At 50.5% G+C, this 17918-nt stretch overlaps 1 protein-coding gene across 24 annotated transcripts in view; it reads left to right on the plus strand.

Moving 5' to 3' along the window:
- The window catches only part of Pcbp3 (poly(rC) binding protein 3), a 242143-nt gene that overhangs the window by 213166 nt on the left and 11059 nt on the right, over positions 1 to 17918 (plus strand). For 12 of the 24 annotated variants that reach the window (XR_010060648.1, XR_005497206.2, XM_039098572.2 and 9 more), the window contains 4 exons: positions 2127 to 2258; positions 3466 to 3594; positions 6741 to 6884; positions 9902 to 9943. Coding sequence is in view for 21 of the 24 variants with exons in the window: in XM_039098572.2 (XP_038954500.1) it covers positions 2127 to 2258; positions 3466 to 3594; positions 6741 to 6884; positions 9902 to 9943 (447 nt within the window). In the remaining 3 variants the exon portion in view is untranslated. The other 12 variants (XR_010060649.1, XM_063279058.1, XM_039098578.2 and 9 more) reach the window with 2 other exon arrangements.

The following is a 17918-nucleotide window of genomic DNA, read 5'->3' on the forward strand; positions in this document are numbered from 1 at the left end:
CTCAGGAAGAGACCATCCATCCTCCATACTCGCTCCCTGCGGTTGTCTGAAATTAGCTCTCAGCTGTTGATTCTAGAGGATCTCTGAGATTAGTGGAACGACTTTTCTGCTACATGGAATACTAGACTGATGTTTGTGCTGTGAGACATGAAGCCAAGGTTTAAGCATCAGCTCCCCGGAGTTTCTCCACTGCATTTTGTGTTAATGCTGTTGGTGTCCTGTCCTTGAGACTCCTGAACCACTTTTTCTAAGGAGACAGCGCCTCCTGGTGGAAGGTGGTGGAACAGTGCCTGGGAAGCAGCCTCAGCCTATGGTGGTAAACAGGGCAGCTGCCTGTAGCAGGACAGACCATAGCATCAAACAGACCCATCGCAACGGGGAAAAGTATCTGCAGGTAGTGGGGAGCGTGGTCATAGTATTGGTTTGCCTGTGCCCAAAGGATTTCAAGGTATCCCAAGAACGTTATGTTTTATGCCAGGGATTAAACTGAAAGCCTCTCTGAGTTCTAAGTACGTGCTTCGCTGAACTACACCCCAAGTCCTGAAAGCATTAGTAACTTTAATTGCTACCCATCCTTCTGCTTCCCCGAACACTGTGGTAATAAGGCAGTGTTAGTAATGGACACAGGCTCCTGGAAAGCATGTGCTCCCACATTTGGTATAAAAGTTGATGTGCCCCCCAAATAAAACCAAGCCATTTTTAGCAGCTTTAAGGGCTATGGCTTTCTGCAAAGAGATGCTTCATTATCTCCAAAAACACACACAGTCTCTGAAACACCCTTCATCAAGGAGACCGGAAACCATCATGGGGAAGGTTCCCAGGGCCTGAGCCAAGCTTGCCTTCTCATTTCTCCCACCTTTGCTTTGCTAAAAAGGTGACAAGTGGCCTGAAAATGTCTATTCTGTCTCTTGTAATCTGTCCTTAATGTTTTCAGAATACTAGCTAGTCATCTCCAATCAATGGCAACATAGCATATGGCAGTCACATGAAAGCCACTATAGGGATGAAAGGTCTTTCCCCAAGTCCACCTAGGTGGCAACCAGGCTGGGGTGAAGAGGAGAGCTCAATACCGAGTAGTGGGGTTCAGATGCAGAGTGGGCAGCAGGCACAGAGGCCTCTGGGTCCTCTCGCTGGGTAGGGTCCAGGGCAAGGGGAAATGGGAGAGCCGTGAGCAGGCTGCTCAAATGGAGCAACACGTTAGCCATTTTCCCTGGGGCAACGGAAGAAGCGTCTGGGCAGGAGCAGTGGTTCACTAGAAGCAAGGCTCCCTGGTGATCCCCCAGGAAAAGTAGGGATTCATTTGTTTCTGGATAGTTGGGAATTACAAATGAAGCTAGACATGGGAAAGGCATGCAGTCAAGTTCTGGCCATTTAACCTGGCACTCCACAGGCTCGGGTGTAGCTTTCTAGGGTGGGGGGGGGGTCTATATTGCTATCAGCTTCTTTCTCGAAAATTGGGCTACCTCCTCTGTGTTTTCGTGGAAACGGGGCTTGGATTCTCATCTGAGCAGCTATCAAAGCCCCTTGAGAGTGCTCTTCTCCCTGCTCCCCACTGAGCCCACGCAAGTCTGCCTCACACATCTGTCAGTCTGTCCTCATACCTAATAGATTTTCATGATGATGCCAGACATGACCCTGTATCTCCTTAACCTCTACCCTGCCCTGAATCCACTATGACTCTCCAACCACCCAGCCTTGCAGATCCGTGTGCATAGTTGGTGCACGTGGCCGTCTGGCCCATGTCCCCTGTCCCTTCTAAGTCTGGCCTGGCTCTGAAGGTTCTGTGATTGCTGGGTCCACTTTGATCCCTGCCCTCTGTGGGAGAGGACTCCTTGAGTTCTCCCCAGTGTGCAGTGAGGCAGGTACGAGGCAAAGATGCCACACATGTCCCCACACATGTCCCACACGTGTCCCCACACGTGTCCCCACACATGTCCCCACACATGTCCCCACACATGTCCCCACAGTGTTCCCCACACATGTCCCCACAGTGTTCCCCACACATGTCCCCACACATGTCCCACACATGTCCCACACATGTCCCCACACATGTCCCCACAGTGTTCCTAAGCCACACAACTGTGCTCACTAGTAGGAGTCCAACACGCCTGTTTTCTCCCCCCCAGGACATCATTAATTCCATGAGCAACAGCCCTGCCACCAGCAAGCCCCCCGTGACACTGCGACTAGTGGTCCCTGCCAGCCAGTGTGGGTCCCTGATCGGCAAAGGTGGCTCCAAGATCAAGGAGATCCGGGAGGTACTGCCTGTCCTAGCGCATGTCTCCCACACAGCCTGTAAGTGCACGAGCTGATGCCACAGCCCCTGGTGGCTCAAGCTGGTGTCCAAATGTAACGGATGATCCGATTTGCCAGTAAGAAGTGGGGTGTGGGAAACTTCCACACTGACATGGACACACGGTGGCCTGTGCCAGGGATAGCCCTGCACAAGAACAGGGGTGGGATACAGGTCCTTGGATGGCAGATTTTAGTGCCCAAGTTCAGTGGCTCTGGGCCTGGGCGTGTTCTGGGCCTGAGAGATGCCACTTTGTCCTTCAGGGATGATTTTAATGGAGTCTGAACCTGATGTGGGTTTAACATTGAAAATATGTTACTTCCAGGAAGGCTAAGTCCTTCCCTTAACCAAGAGAGCAGTCACCCCTTCTTGATCCCTTCCTGTCCTCTTCTGTGACTTAGAAGATGCTAAGAAGCCTGACCCTTGGCCAATGCTTGGTTCACTCTGTGTGGCCCCTACCATTGTCACTAAAGCTTGTGTGGCTCACATGTCTGGAGGGTTCAAGCGGTCACTTGAGCTTTGTGGTAGCCAGACCTCAAAGAGCAGGGGGGTCCCAGGCTCAGGCTTCCTGGCCTCCATGTGACCTACTTCCATGGAAGAAGAAGAATGCTTGGTATTGGAAAGACTGATCCTAATTCCCTGTAGACTTTCCTCTTACAGCAGTGGTTCTCAACTTAATGGGTTGCGACCCCTTTGAGGGTCAAACAGGCCCTTCTTAGGGATCGCCTGAGATTATTGGGAAACTCTGATCATTACATTATGACTCATAACAGTAGCAAAATCACAGTTCTGAAGTAACAACTGAAATGATTTTATAATTGAGGGTCAGCCCAACATGAGGAACTGTATTAAAGGGTCGCACCATTAGGAAGGTCGAGAACCACAGCTCTACAGAATCAGGGCCTCCTCTTCAGTACGTGAGCTGAGCAGGGACCATGCCATTCATTCCAGAACGTCACAGTTTCCTCGGGATATGCAGAGGGAGGATTAAGGGTAGCGACGTCTAGTCAGATGAGGAAGGGAGGGCACTGTGACCAGTTAAGGCCCTGTTTCTAGTGAAGGGTTTTCACGGTGCAGACCACCCTGAGTGTGTCCCCATGCGTTGGAGGTACCGCTCCTCTTTTCAAGTCGCCGTCTGCAGTCTGCAGCCCTCCGACAGCCCTTCTCTGCAGTCCACAGGTGCTCAGGTCCAGGTGGCAGGTGACATGCTGCCCAACTCCACGGAGCGGGCGGTGACTATCTCAGGGACCCCGGACGCCATCATCCAGTGTGTGAAACAGATCTGTGTGGTCATGCTGGAGGTACAGTATGAACACAGTGGGCCAACGAGCCCGCCGTCACCTACCCGCCTCGCTCAGGGCCGGGTGCACTTTAGTGACATGCTAGCTTTGTCACTAAGGCTCCTAAGAAAGTGGGTAGTCACTTGGGGGGTGTGGGGATCAGACGTCAAAGACAAGCAAACCCCAGGCTTGGGCTTCCTGGCCTCTAGCAGGAGCCAGGCAGGCTGAAGGGACACCCTTGGATGTGTCTCCTGATGCTAGCCTGTGGCCGTCGTCTTGTCTGGATATGGGTGGGGCAGCATGGTGGGAGAGGGGAGTGGGAGTGTGGGTAGGCACATCATGAGGTTTCAGCTTTGGAAGTGGTAACTGCTCTGACCTGAGGCAGATGTGGGAAGGATAAGAGGATGTCTCCTGCCTGTCTGGCCATCCAGCACAACAGGCCTATAGGTCTACAGACTTCAAGGGAACCACTACCCCAGGTAGTACTGGGTAGGGCTCAGGACAGAGCCAGGGAAATACAATGTGGAGAGAGAGAGATGTGGGAGCAGAGGGGTAACAGAGGAAAGGAGGAGTCAGTGGACAGGAGCAGCCTCCTAAAGTTCTGGTCAAGGATGGAGAGAGTTCACAACAGCTTCTATACTTGTGACCATTCCCGAGCAAGACCTTTCGCCATTTGGAGACCGCTGAGCTCTGCCCTCCCACACTACCACATCTCCATGGCACTGACAGCACTAAGCTGTGTCATCCGCTCTGAGACATTACGGTCAAACTTCACGGTTGCTCTTTTCTAACTCTTTGAATAGCTTTATCTTCCTAACGCCTAAAAGTTAAAGATGTTTTTCAAGATGTTATTCTTATGTGGATTTCCCCACTGGTCAGGGTGATGGGATGGTCCAATCGCAGGAGCCCAGAGGCCAAGGGTCATCACTAGAGACTACAGCTCCTTGTACTGCCCTCTGCCCCCAAATAGTGAGAACCGTATGGTCTGCTCAGTGACACCCTGGGAGTGGCAAAGAGTGGTGGTAACGATCCTGCAGGGGACATGAGGGGGCCAGCAGCCCTCTTGTCAGGACAGACTGTGTCATTATGAGAAGCCCCAAGCAGGCTTCTGGGCTGATGGTGTGGAGCCAGCACCTGGGGCCTATGTATCAGAACTCACATCTCCAGATGGTGTGACAGAAGCCATGGCCATGCACATGTGGATGTCAGCTGTGTAGGCTGACCTAACAGAGTCAGGTGCACTCGTTCCCATGATGCAGTTTGCAGAAGCTTCAGGGCGTGGCCTCCCTCACCAGGAAGAAAGAGGACACCATGAAAAGAGTTCCCCTTCTACCTGAAGGACAACAAGGAAAAGGCAAAAGATGGCTCCAAGGCCCTGCTTGTCAATCAAAGGCCTTTCAAGCTTGCTTAAGGGCTGTACCCTTTCTACCTCCACAGTCCCGAGAAGTACTGCTCCCAGCAGATATACTTGGGCGAGGCCTGCAAAGGAAACAAGTGTTGCCATTATAGACCTCCTGCCCCACAACTCTGGTGCCTCACACACCCGTGAGAAACAGCCTTCAGGCCTTGCTTACCCGGGAACATTGATGTAGGTCACTTTTCTACGTGGGTAAAAATGAAACTGGGCCTCCTGCGTGAGCACAGGGAATCCTGTGTTGGGAGGGAAGCAGCCTGGAGCACAGGTTGCGGGGCCTAGGATCTGGAGGACTTGGCCAGAACAATGAAGTAGCCACTGTAGGTACTGGACACACCAGAGCTCCAGCATGATCTGTGTCACAGGCCTAGGGTCTGTCTGGGATGCCTCAGCAGGCAGGCTTTGCACAGAGGCTCTCTTAGAGGCAAGGCCCCAGCGAGGGGGAATATGGGCATTCCCGCGGGCCAACACAGTCCTTTACCCATTACTGTCAGCTCCAGAGTAAGAGATGCTCCAAGGTCACACCCTCAGCGGGCTCTGGTAGTCAGAGACAGCCTGTGCTATGGTCACTTGTTGCTGTCACAGAGAACCTCATAAAACAGTGTTCAGAGTATGGGAAGGTTTATTTTGGCTTATACTGTGGGGTGGGGTGGGGTCAGGATCAGAGGGCACCCGGGCATGCTGACTCTGCAGTCAGGAAGCTGAGGTTAATGAATAATGATGCCCAGTTCACTTTCCCTCTGTACTTGGTGCAGGACTCCAGCCCATAGAATGGTGTTCCCCACGCATGCTCAGACGCTAACCTAACCTAGACAGTCACCACAGACATGCCCAGAGGCTTGTCTCCTAGGTTTTCCTGTCAAGAATATTAACCATCAGTCTGTCATGTAGCTAAGAGCTCTGGCCTCTTCTGCCTTGGTAGTGTCAGCTAGTGATAATTTATATGCCTGGAGCTGGGGCAGGTTGAGCACCTCTGACCAACCCAGAGAGGATAAGGTGGGACTTGTGGGCACCTGAGAACAGCATTCATCTGAGAGGAGAAGCCTACATTCTGGACCCAAGAGTAATCAAGGAAAATTACAGCAGAGTTTGTCCTCGTGGAATCCCATTCTGCCTCTACAAGCTTCCTATGTTTGCCCTGGTGAAACGGAATGATTCTAAGCCATTTTAGCAGCCGCTGCTATAGGCTGAGCAGAACTTGGGTTGCTAGACATCAGTTCCCAATGTGAGCTGTGCTCAACATTGGCGTTTCCCAGGAACTTGCGTGTTTCTTATCAAAGGATGCCAGCTGCAGCTCTGAGTGGTGACCACCATATCTACCATTGGATCTTTCCTATACCAGGAGGAAAGGGTCATGCAAAGTCCAGGGAGCCAACTACTAGCAAGCAGGCGGCCCACCTACCTTGGCACTGCTGTAGAACCCCGCTTCTGCCTGCTCCTGCTCGGCTGGCCACAGAGTCTGTTGACGATAAGTACCAAACAGTGCAAGCTTGGAAGAAAGATGGCTACCCCAATGAAGAAGGCAGTGAAGATGTAGAATTTAGCCTGCCCCAGTGTCCTGAGGACAGGCTCATCTCCTTTTGATGGTCCAGGATGGCCCCTCCCATCACTGTGTGGCCTATGGAGCCTTTGCTGGCCAAGTCTGGAGGGCTAGGGGTTGGGGTCCCATAGATGGGTGGGTGTGGGAAGGCAGCCCAAGGCCAACCGCAAAGCTGTTCTAACCACTCTCTCCCTCTCCTGTCCCTTTTCCTAGTCCCCACCGAAAGGTGCCACCATTCCCTACCGCCCAAAGCCCGCCTCCACCCCTGTCATTTTTGCAGGTGGTCAGGTAAGAGCCGACCCGCTCGCGGCCTCCACTGCCAACCTCAGCCTCTTACTGCAGCACCCGCCGCTGCCCGTTAGTGCACTCAGGTTTTCTCGCCTTCTCACGTGCACGTCTCCCACCCTGCGATGGACACAGAGCTCTCTGGCTCACCCCAGGCGGTGGGGGGAGGAGGAGTGGGAGGCAGGACTGTAGCTCACAGAGCTGCATCCCTGTGTGAGACAGGAGAGACCTGCAGACCCATGCAGAACTAGGCACTGCCTAACCATACCCGCCCGACCTCCTCTGCGGATGTGGCTGGGCAGCTTAGGTAGTTAGTGGACAGAAACATTCTGGGCGACTGTGGCTTGCGTTTGGATCCTCTAGAGCTCTGGGAACCAGGGTCCCATTTTTCCCTGAAGCACATCTCAGACCTTACCATAATCCTCAGGGAGCAGCAGGCACATCCCTTTAAGAGATGAATAGCCTCAGGCTAGCCCATGTTCCACTATGGCTGGGATCCATCCCTGCTAAGCCCATCCTTGAGGATTTAATGGCCAGCGTCTGTCTCCTGGAGAAGAGGGGTGGAAGACAGAATGAAGGAGAGCTTATGCCCGTGACCAGCCCTGGCCAGGAGGTAGGGAGACTGGAGAAGGCCCCTGTCTGGTCTCCTCACAAGCTCACTGAAACGCAGTTGCCCACCTTAGGTCCATGAGACTCTAGCCACACAGATGACATGAACACGGACAGCCAGGGGTCCGCCCAGAAGAGCTCTGTGTCCTGTCGGCCGCGATGTGTGTCTTTGTTCAAGGGAGAGTTAAGTCAGAGACTCCCCATAGGTGACCCAGCTGACAGAATAGACATGGGGTTTTTACTGTATTATTCAAAAAGAAAAAGAAAGCCATTGAAAACTCCTCCCCTAGTCTTTCTTCACAGTATACAGAGAACAGCAGTAGTGTGTATAGTGTATAGCATGTGTGGGTCCTACCTGTTACCCCCATCTCCCTCCCTACTCTAGCACATGCATGTATGTGTGCATGTGCATATACATACAACATGGTCTCCTGGCTCAGGTCCGCCCCATTGCTGGCAGAGAGTCCTATGCACTGATATAGACCAAGCACATGACACATCCCACAGTACAGCAGGTCTTGCCCGCCTCACAGCCTGAGAGAGACTCAGAGCTATACTCTTGGCCATGATATCAGAGATAGAGCCACACCGGCAAGCCCGTCAAAGCTCTCTAGTGTTCTACCCAGATTCGTGGCTAGCTGACAGGTCAGGAACCAGTGTAAACTGTATTTCTCTGTTCCACAATAGCCCACATGCATAAAATCCACCATAAAATAAAACTCCACAATAGGACTTTATTTAGAAAGCCTCTATGCAAATGAATCTGGACTCTATGACTCTGAGTCACAACTCCAGTGCCTAGGGCACAGCCACTATGGAAAAGGATTATGGCCAGGGTCCCTGGTCCCATCTATCTATATAACACGGTCCAGTCACAGAGGTGACCATCACTCTGCTATTATGTTTATCCCCTGAGAGTGTTAGTCCTTTAAGAGACCATCACCATTCCCTTGGAACAGTGTGGTCTGGCTTTGATTTCCTTGCTTATACATAGGGGACAGACTCATAGGAGAGTCATCCTGCAAGGAAGCTTGTGGGTAAGCCAGAATACAAACTCAGCTCTGGGTAGGGCCCCTCCAGGATCCCACCCCTATGTGTCCAAGACATGGGATAGAGCCCAGCAGAGGCGGCCTGGGTGTCTGACACTGTAGGAGGCGTCGATGGATGAAGAGGCCTAGAATCTTCAGTAACCAACTCTCAGCCATTGTTACCTGGCCAAGCTGACAGCTCCCCCAGGTAGACAGCCCAGGGACAGGAGTGAAAGATGTTAGACAGCAGCCCAGGCTGCGCTCTGCATATAGCTGGGAGGGAGCAGTGGACCTCACAGTTCCCAGGGGTCCAGCCAGAAATGATAACATGTTCCTTCCTCGGGTGATGCTCCCTGAGGTAAGACTTGGGAGATCACTCCTGACAGCAGTTTCCCAATGGAACTGCCACATCTGAGAGAAGTATTTTTCTGCTAGCACAGCCAAGTCATTCCAGGACAGGCTTGCTGGCCTATAGCCAGGCCCCTGTTAGGCCCTTGTCACCTGACTTTGAGCTCCTGCATTTGGTTATGATAAAAACTCCTAGTGCATTGGAAGGAAATGTGGGGGGCTCTGGGTCCACAGCAGGGACACATGATCGATCCCCGAGGGGACACTTAGATGTCCAGAGACCTCGGTGGGTCATAGGTGGGGGGAGCCTGTCCTTACTGCTGTGACTCCACCATCACGCTATGACGCTGCCCTGAAGCCACACAGTTCGTCTGTCGTCTCGCTCTCCCTTGACTGTGTTGTTTGTCTATTGTCTGAGTTGCCAAAGGGCATTGTAGCTGAAGGGACGGTTGAGGGCTCTGTCCCTGGGGTTTCAGAGTGGGGCTGGGTAGGGGAAGCCTGCAGGATACACAGTTGGTGTGGTTGGCACAGTCACAGAAGCAAGGGAAATGAAACTAAAGGAGCCTTGGGATTACCACACTGACTTTCAGAGAGGAGCCCCCTACGCCTCCTCCTACCACCCCCTGAGAGAGTCCATGTAAGACTTGGTAAGACAAACAAGGTTAGTCCTGTGACCAATTTATACCCATTTGTTCTTACAGCTTTGGCAGAAACTTGTACTGGTCACTTGTAAAACTTCTGTTTTCATTTGAATGTCTTGGGGGCTAAATCATAACCAGTGGCCCTCTTACTAGGGGGTTTAAATGGGTCATCGGTAGGTTTCCGATTTTAAGAACGTTGGAGGAGATCAGGGTTAGAAACAGCAGTTGGCCACAGCTCAGGGCAAGGGCAGTTTCTCAGGACTCACCAGTTGTAATTAAGAGCCCCACCCCCTTCCCCAAACAGGGCCAGGGTGGGTAGAGACAGGCACTGATGGAGAACACTGTCCCTAGACGGTTCTTAGCATGCTAGAGCATACTAGGCTGAGTCACTAGTGGCTGACAAGTTGAGGTCCTACCATATCCCAAGCTGACTGTCTCTCTCTCTCTCTTCTCTCTGCTCCAGGCCTACACAATCCAGGGACAGTACGCCATCCCCCACCCAGATGTGAGTTTTCACTCTGCCCCTCCTCTCTCCCTCTCTTCATTATTGTGTACCTTCCTGCACGCTGCTGTTAATTGCTACTAATATTAATATTACACAATAATATTAATCTGTTTTCTCCATGTCTCCTATGTCTGTTGTATCCATCTGACCTTGGATAACGTTTTAACCTCTTAGCACTAATTCTTGCTTGTGTTGAGGACTTGGCCTGATGTCAAACTGCTGCCGTCCAGGGCTTCCCTCCCCCACACAGGCCTAGCCTTTTATCCATAGCCACCCCTACAGTACACTGGCCTGACAGACTGTGGCTCGCTGCCTCTGGCCAGCATGGGCAAGATACTGTGTACCTAAGTCAGAGGCCATTATTAGAACTATTCCCTTAAGGTGTCCTAAGAAGGGCACTAAATGTACCTAGGGAAGCCAAACTTGAAGAGCGGAAACCAAAGCATGGATTCTACCCATGTACAAAGGCCAACTGGGAAAGCCAAAAGTGGCGGGGGGTGGGGGTGGGGGATGGGGAGGCTTCCAACTCTCGTAGTTAGAAAGATGCTGATTGTGGAAGTGGACTCCTGGGCTCAGCCCTAAGCCTGCCTAGCTGGACCTATCACCTGTTCTTTGGCCTAGGTCTGCTCAGACATCTCCCGGTGGCTTGATGGTATGAATATATGACCTGTATTGGAGAATTAAAACCTCCTGAGGGAGCATGTGGAGATCAGGGGCAAAGTTTTAATCCGCCTCTTGACTCACCTCCAGTGGAGAGAGAGCTGAGTACCAAAGGAAGAGGAGGAGACACTCGGAGTCATGGTGACGCTGAGCCTGTAGGGGCCAAGAGATTGTGGGCAGCAGCCATGAGCACAGCTCGTTCTTTAGGGGATTTAGAGGTTCTAGGAGACGCTGGGGAGGACATGAGTGAGGGGAGAAAGAAGCATGAGGGGAAAGGGCTCCTGCCTCATAATGTTGGGAGTTGAACTCGAGACCTCAAGCATGCTGGTCAGATAATCTACTGCATTACGGTATTTCTCTTCCCGTGTTCGGCAGCTCCCCCTCAGACAGTCCCCTGTGTGCACTGCTCAGTGCACTGAGATGTGCTGGCAGTGTCAGGGGAAAGCAGTTGTGCTGTCGTTCTTCTGCAGACCTTGGCTTGTGAGTGGGATAGGAAACAGATGTGTAGTAGGGTAAGATTTGCAGGCAGGGCCCAGGGGGGCGTAAGAATTAACTAACCTAAGTATCCAAAATATGCATTCGCTGCCATTGCATGGAAATTCTGGTAGTGAAGAATACATGTCGCTCTTTTTTCCCCCCTCTTGATAAAATAGCACAAACAATAGAGACACACAGGTGGGAAGATCCCTGCCCAGGTATGGCCACACCGGCAGGGCCACGTTTGATGGTTCCTGGCTATAGATTAGCTGGGACCACTATGCCTGAATTCATAGCGTCTCACCCTCTGATCATCACAGCAGACACATCTGCCCTTGGCTACTCAGACGCTGAGGCTGTGGGCCACCCTGACTAGAGTGTACCCCAGCGGCTCTCCCATCCTGTCCTCAGCTGTCATGGCTAAGGGAAGGCAGAGCCTGTGTACATCTGACAGGCAAGGGCAGCATGGAGGGTAGGTGATTGGAGGGGAGGGGAGGGGCCAGGAAACAACTCCCAGGATGGCCCAGTCTTGTGATGCTGGGGCAGGCATGTCCACTCATGTAGGAATACACACGTGCTGATGCAGCCTTGGAAGCCAGACGGTTGGGATTCAGGGATGCTATGGAATTCACAGTGCAGTATCTGATAACCCTGGTAGAAGGCTATGGGGAACTAGATTAAAGCTTACCAGTAAGCCCCCAAAGCCAGGTGTTCAAGGACTAAGTGGAGGGGTATCTTGTGGGTCTTCTGTAGCTGTCAGTGTCCCTTGGACAGTGTACACACTAGAGTTGACGAAGCCTATTTCTTCAAGTCCTTCTGATTTGCAGACTGGTAAGGCACGCATGAGAGAGAGAGAACGGTTGGTTCTTCTGGCCGATTTCTGTGTCAGTGTGGTACTTTCTCATATAGTTCTCTAGATAGCCTAGTGGGCAGTTTATAGAGGATCTCAGCTTAATTTAAACTAGCAAGCAACTGTTGTCGTTGCCTCCTGTCCTGTGTGGTTTACGTCTGCTGTGGTTTTTGCATGTGTATATCCTTTTGACATTCATAAATGCAAACCCAGTCACAAAGGGGTTAGTATTAGGAGGCAAGGTCTCCGAGAACTAGTGGAATCTTTGAGGTTCTTTCTCATGAGTGGATTAACGCGCTTGTAAAGCATCTGGGGAACTGACCTCCTTCTTCCTATCTCTTCCACCGTGTGAGGACTTAGCGTTTCAGGCGCCATTTTGGGAAACGAGTGGGGCCCTTAGTTGTAAACATCCAGCCTCTATGCCTGGGAGCAGCAGCCTCTTTCTGGAAGGGCAAGAATGAACTAGGACCTTTGTTGTGAGATGGCTTTTCCTGTGACAGCCATTCTGTTTTCTGTAGCAAGATTATGTGATTTGTGAGCAAAACATGGAACTTCTGAAAGTGCCTTTCTTTCACATACAAAATTGAAGACTTCAGATACTCCACATCAAAGAAGAATAAAATGACTTTTCGGTGACAGGCATAATGAGGGCCAGGATGACTTTTATCTGAGCCTAGGAGATTTTTTTAAAGCTTAAATTTCTCAGAATGCAAATATAGCTATTAGAAAATATTAATGGAATATGAAGTTTCTCTCAGGGCAGTGGCAGTCATCATTCAGCTACTTAATTACCTGAATATGCAGGCCCCCGAGTCAGACATGGGACTATCAGGAGAGTCATCCCTAAGGTCTGAATATTCCCTATCTGGATGAGAACACACACCTTTTCCGGGCCCTGTTTTAAGCAATGCTTTAAATTGACTCTTGTTTAGAAATCATCCGTCTGCTGGCCCATACAACAGATTTCCTGGGGATTCTAGAGCTTTCTGAGTACTCAAGGCTCCAAGACACACTCCAGAACTGCAGAAACTGAGGGGCCATGCCTCACACAGTCTAGTACATTCTCTGCACTCAGAAGCTTTGCAAAGTACCCATGCACCTTTCCATCCAGTTCTCTCAGATGGCCACTCAGGGACCGTAGGTGTCTGTACACCCTCACGTCCACTTCTCTGGAATGGCCAGTCAGTAGCTCTGGAAAGTGTCCCTCAGAGACCCTTTGCATCCAGTTCTCTGCCCCGTCCTCAGAAAGTGCCTCAGCACTTTTGTATCCCGTAAGCATCAGTCAGGCTTGGTGTCAGAAGTAAATAAGAAAGCAAAACAGCACTGTGTCCTGGGACACGGGAGTGATGTAGAAGGCACATGGAGCCTGGATGTACTGCTGAGCAGTGGGGTGGACCGCCAGGTCCCCTCACACCCTCTATCCCTGTCATTTTCCTTGCACTAGTGAAATCGAACCAAGAAGCAATTAGCTTCCTCTAGAGGAAATCACAGATGGTCTCAGGTTACACAGAGCAGGTTGTGATGAGCATAATAAGTTGAATGAATCCTAAGTTGAAAAATGTGTGACTGCCCCTAACACTCTGAGGATTCCCGGTGGGCACTGCTACACCGGATGTCAGCAGCTTGCCTCAAGGACTGAAACACTGTGGCTACCCAGCAGAGGAGACTGGATCGTCTCTTACTGGTCCATAAAAGGGTCAGCATTCCAGTACAGTTTGTACTGCTGCCCAAGAGCATTCTAGGTCAGGACTGTCTGTGGTGAGCTTCAAAGCCACCTTCAGGTATCAATCTCTTGCCTCATCTTCTGCATCCAAGTCACTCTCTTATTTAGCATCCCCATTGTTTAATGAACAACTGAAAGCAAGAAAACGTGAGACGGCAGCTTGATGATATTGACAGAGACTATGTCTCTGTTCTCTCAGCCTGATTCTCCCCTCTCACCGGGCCCTGTGATCTCACTCTGCCTGTGTCCTAACCTGCACCTTGCACTAGCCTGTGTCGTGGACCTCAGGGTCATCACTCACATCCCAGAGGAGGATACTCTTAGAGGTCCCCCTGACAGTGATCCCTGAGAGTCAGTGGGAGAACTGGCATTCCAATGTGTCTGCAGCAGCCATCCTGGGGATGTGACTTCTGGACCTGGTAAGATGCTTGCTCTTTAGTTAGCACATCTTAAAAGAAGGTGCGTAGCTTGGAGGCTGCATTGGCAGTGCCCTCCATCCTGGCGTCTGAGGTACTAGACCCTCTGAGCTACAAGGCTATTGTGAACAGGGACTGGTGAGGCCAGGCACTGCGGAGTGTTGCACAGCTGGCTTCCTAGGGTGTCTCTCCTCCTACCTGTTCAGTATCTGCCTCTGGAGCCCTGTGGGAACTGGTGAGGAGACGCTTCCCCCTGACAGTGAGAAAGGAAAGAGCTAACAGCATTCCGTGGCCATTAGCTGTCTCCACACCTTCTGACTGTTCTCACCCCAGGACCAGGTACTGGATGGGCCTTTTTTTGGTTTTTCCTGCTAGTGGTCAGTACAACTCCAATGTGCCTCATAAAACCAAGGGCCCACATAGCTGAAGCCCAGTCTTTCCTTCCTCTCCCTCATTTCCTTTGTGGACCCTTCATGGCTGAGCCAGCCAGTGGCTGAGGCACGCTCTGAGTTTGAAGCACACCCTCACCCTCAGAAGCCCCTGGCAAGACTTATTTCCATTAAAAAGCCTACAAAGTACCATTAAGGAGAGCAGATCTGATCGTGTGCAGCCATTACAGCCCAGAAGACACCAGGATGGAGAGGGGTGCCAAGAGGGGTGCCCTGGGAAGTCTCTGGAATTATTAAGAGAAATGAGTCATCACAGCTAGCTATCCCGACAAGAGGATAAACAAAAATAACTGCACTGGAGACATATGAAAATAAAACTATGCAGTGACATTGAAGGTGAAGTCAGCCCACAGAGCATGAGATCATGACAGGATCAGCAGGGGGACATGCAGGTGACTTCTGACCAGAACCTCAAATCAGAGATGAGGAGATGAGTGTCCTACAAGTCTGACTCGGGGGGAGCTTCAAAAGAAGCACCTCAGTGTAGCCATCTGTAGAAAAGCAGCTAGACCCAACAGGACCAGAGCAAACAGCCTCCTACATGGCATTCAGGAAAAGGATATTATCTCAGGAGGAAGGCAGGAAGGCTGGAAGGCACACAAAGAAAAGGAAGGCACGTGAGAAACACAAATGCAGCCGCGAATGAGTTAATCTGCTTTGGCTCCAGATGGGTCGGTCGCTCGAGCACTGCACCCACTCAAGAGCTCTGGATTCATGAATGGGAGGCGCGCACATGCGCGCGCGCACACACACACACACACACACCAGCTAATTTTGATATTGATATGCCTTGACTAGTTCAGTGGCTGGGCACTTCTAACCCTCTCAGCAGCTAGCACACACTCCCCTCTGGTGTTCTTGAATTAATATTTGATAAGTCCATATTTCATCTCTGCTATCCCAGACCCAATCGGGGGAATGGCCCCTGGGGCCACTTTCCTGGAGTCTTACATGTCGATGGGCCTTTATGTTCTTGCTCCCTTGTCATGGATTCCTTCCTCCTCCTCTTCTTCCTCCTCTTCCTCCTCCTCTCCTCTCCTCCTCTTCCTCCTCCTCCTCCTCCTCCTCCTCCTCCTCCTCTTCCTCTTCCTCCTCCTCCTCTTCTTCCTCCTCCTTCTTCTTCTCTCTCTCTCTCTCTCTCTCTCTCCCTCCCCTCCCCCGCCTCAGTCCCTTGCCCTCATAATCTACAAGTCCCACCTCTGTCTCCCTGCCCAGACATTGGCTGTATATCAGTTCTTTATTACCAATCAAAACCAGCTGGGAGCAAGGATCCTCAGGTCTGGAAGCGCAACTTTTGAGAGTGGAATTAAGACAAAGTGTTAGAACCAATTCCTAACACATAACTCCACAGTTAGTATTATTACTGCTTTATAATTGGTAGGATTAGCATAACAGAACTAACTTATAGAAACATATGGCACATATGCTCAGGACATAGCATAGTATTATGGGTACTTGCTTAGCACATATAAGGCCCACATTCAATCCCCAGCACCAGGGGTTCAAGGGGAAAAGCATAAGATTATATGTATAAGATTGAAGAGGAATTAAACTTAGGAGGGTCACTGTACCGTCCACTAGAGGGTAAAGCTAGGGGATTTAAAACCTAAATGCCCATGTTGAGTTAAAAATTTAAAGTGACTGCTAACAGAAAAGGAGTGTGTTACATAACACTGGTGGTAGAGGAAAAAAAAAGGATGAGAGAAAAGTACTTGAAAAATTGAAATGTGAGAAAAAGGATTCCTAGAAAAGCAGGACAATTAAAAAGTAACAAATAAAATAGCAGAAAATAAAAGAGCTAAAATGTCCAGTTTACAAAAAAAAATTCTTTTCCCTAAAGCTAACCGGATAAGCAGACTTTAAAACTGGGAGAGTTGCGTTTATTTTCTTTCAAGAGACACGCCTGAAACATGAGAAGCCCCGACTGAAGAGCAGAGCGTAAGATGCGAGGGAAATAGCAAGCAGAGGAACCGGGAGAGTTTGGCAAACACCTCCGGAGTCTCAGCATATTTCCCTGGCAGTAAGTGACAGGTCACATGTGGGGGCCTGATAGGATTGCCATGCCAGAAACTATGCCTGGCACAACTGCAGACTCCCTGGGGACGTTTGCAACCCAACTGTCAAGCAGACTTCAGAATCTGGAATGACAGGCCGTACTCCTCTTGCAGAGGACTGTGTGTGAAATTAGTGAGGAGGGGCAGCTTGAAAAACCCACACAGTTCCAGGCCAGCCGTGGCTGCAAAGTGAGACATGTCGAAAACAAAGAAAACAAAACAAACCTGTCTTTGTTGCCCAGTACTCTGGAGGCAGACACAGGCAGATCCCCGAGTTTGAGGCCAGTCTGGTCTACAGTGGGAGTTCTAGGACAGCCGGGGCTATACAGACAGACTCTGTCTCAATAACCAAGCCAAAGCAAACCAAAACCCCTGGCTTTTTTGAAAGTTCCAACCAGAAGATGACATCGAGTGAAGCAACATCATTCATGGATAGAAACACTGAGCATTGCAAAGTGCCAGGTCTTTCCACACTGGTGTTCAAGTGCAGTGAGAATCCAGACCCCCAGGGGCCTTTGGGAGACATTGTGTTGTTTTAAATGTTATATGAATGAGCATGGGCCTAAAATCTACAAGGTATCATCAAGGAGAATGACAAAGGATTTGCCCTTGGAAAGACTAAGATTTATTCTAGGGTTATAATAATGAACACAGTGCAATCTGGGTCTAAGGAGAAACTGAGGCTCTGACTAGACTGTTGCTCTCTAGACAGTTCAAAGGGTAACGAAGCCTATCGTGACCAGCATTCACTATACTCCCGAAAGAGAAGGGGCCATCTATAAACCGTGCCCAACAGTGAGATATTCAAAGGTGGTTCTTCGTGACAACAAACGTCCTCGTGTACCAAGAACTCCACAAGAGAAAACAGGTAGCAGGCAGGTTTGGAAAGAAAACTACATAGGAAAGGCCCTGTCTGTCCTCTGGTCAGGGAAGGAAAATACAAGCACAGACCAGAGTTCAGAGCGTCAATACAACTTCTCTCAAGAGGATCGTTAGAAAAGTCTGCAGTCAGCAGCAACTGAAAATTGGGCAAAAGACCCTACAACTGTTTCCCCCAGATGCAGTGATGTTCAGAATAGCGGGTGCATCTGCTTCTGCGTGATGGGCTCACTGCTGGCTTCTCCTCATGATTCACTCAGCTGCAAATGTAAGAGCACTTGTCTGTGTATTGCATTCTCAAGCACGCTCAAGTGGAAAGAGTCACAGGAGTTGGTACAGTGTGAAAACTTGTCTCTTGCTACTTCCTCCATATCCTTCTCCTCACTACTTTGGAGGAAAGCATTTATTTGCTTACATTTCCAATTCATAACCCGCCTTTGAGGGAAATCAGGGCAGGGACTGAAGTA

This window comes from Rattus norvegicus, chromosome 20 (genome assembly GCF_036323735.1).
Source record: "Rattus norvegicus strain BN/NHsdMcwi chromosome 20, GRCr8, whole genome shotgun sequence".
In the NCBI taxonomy this organism is placed as follows: Eukaryota; Metazoa; Chordata; class Mammalia; order Rodentia; family Muridae; genus Rattus; species Rattus norvegicus.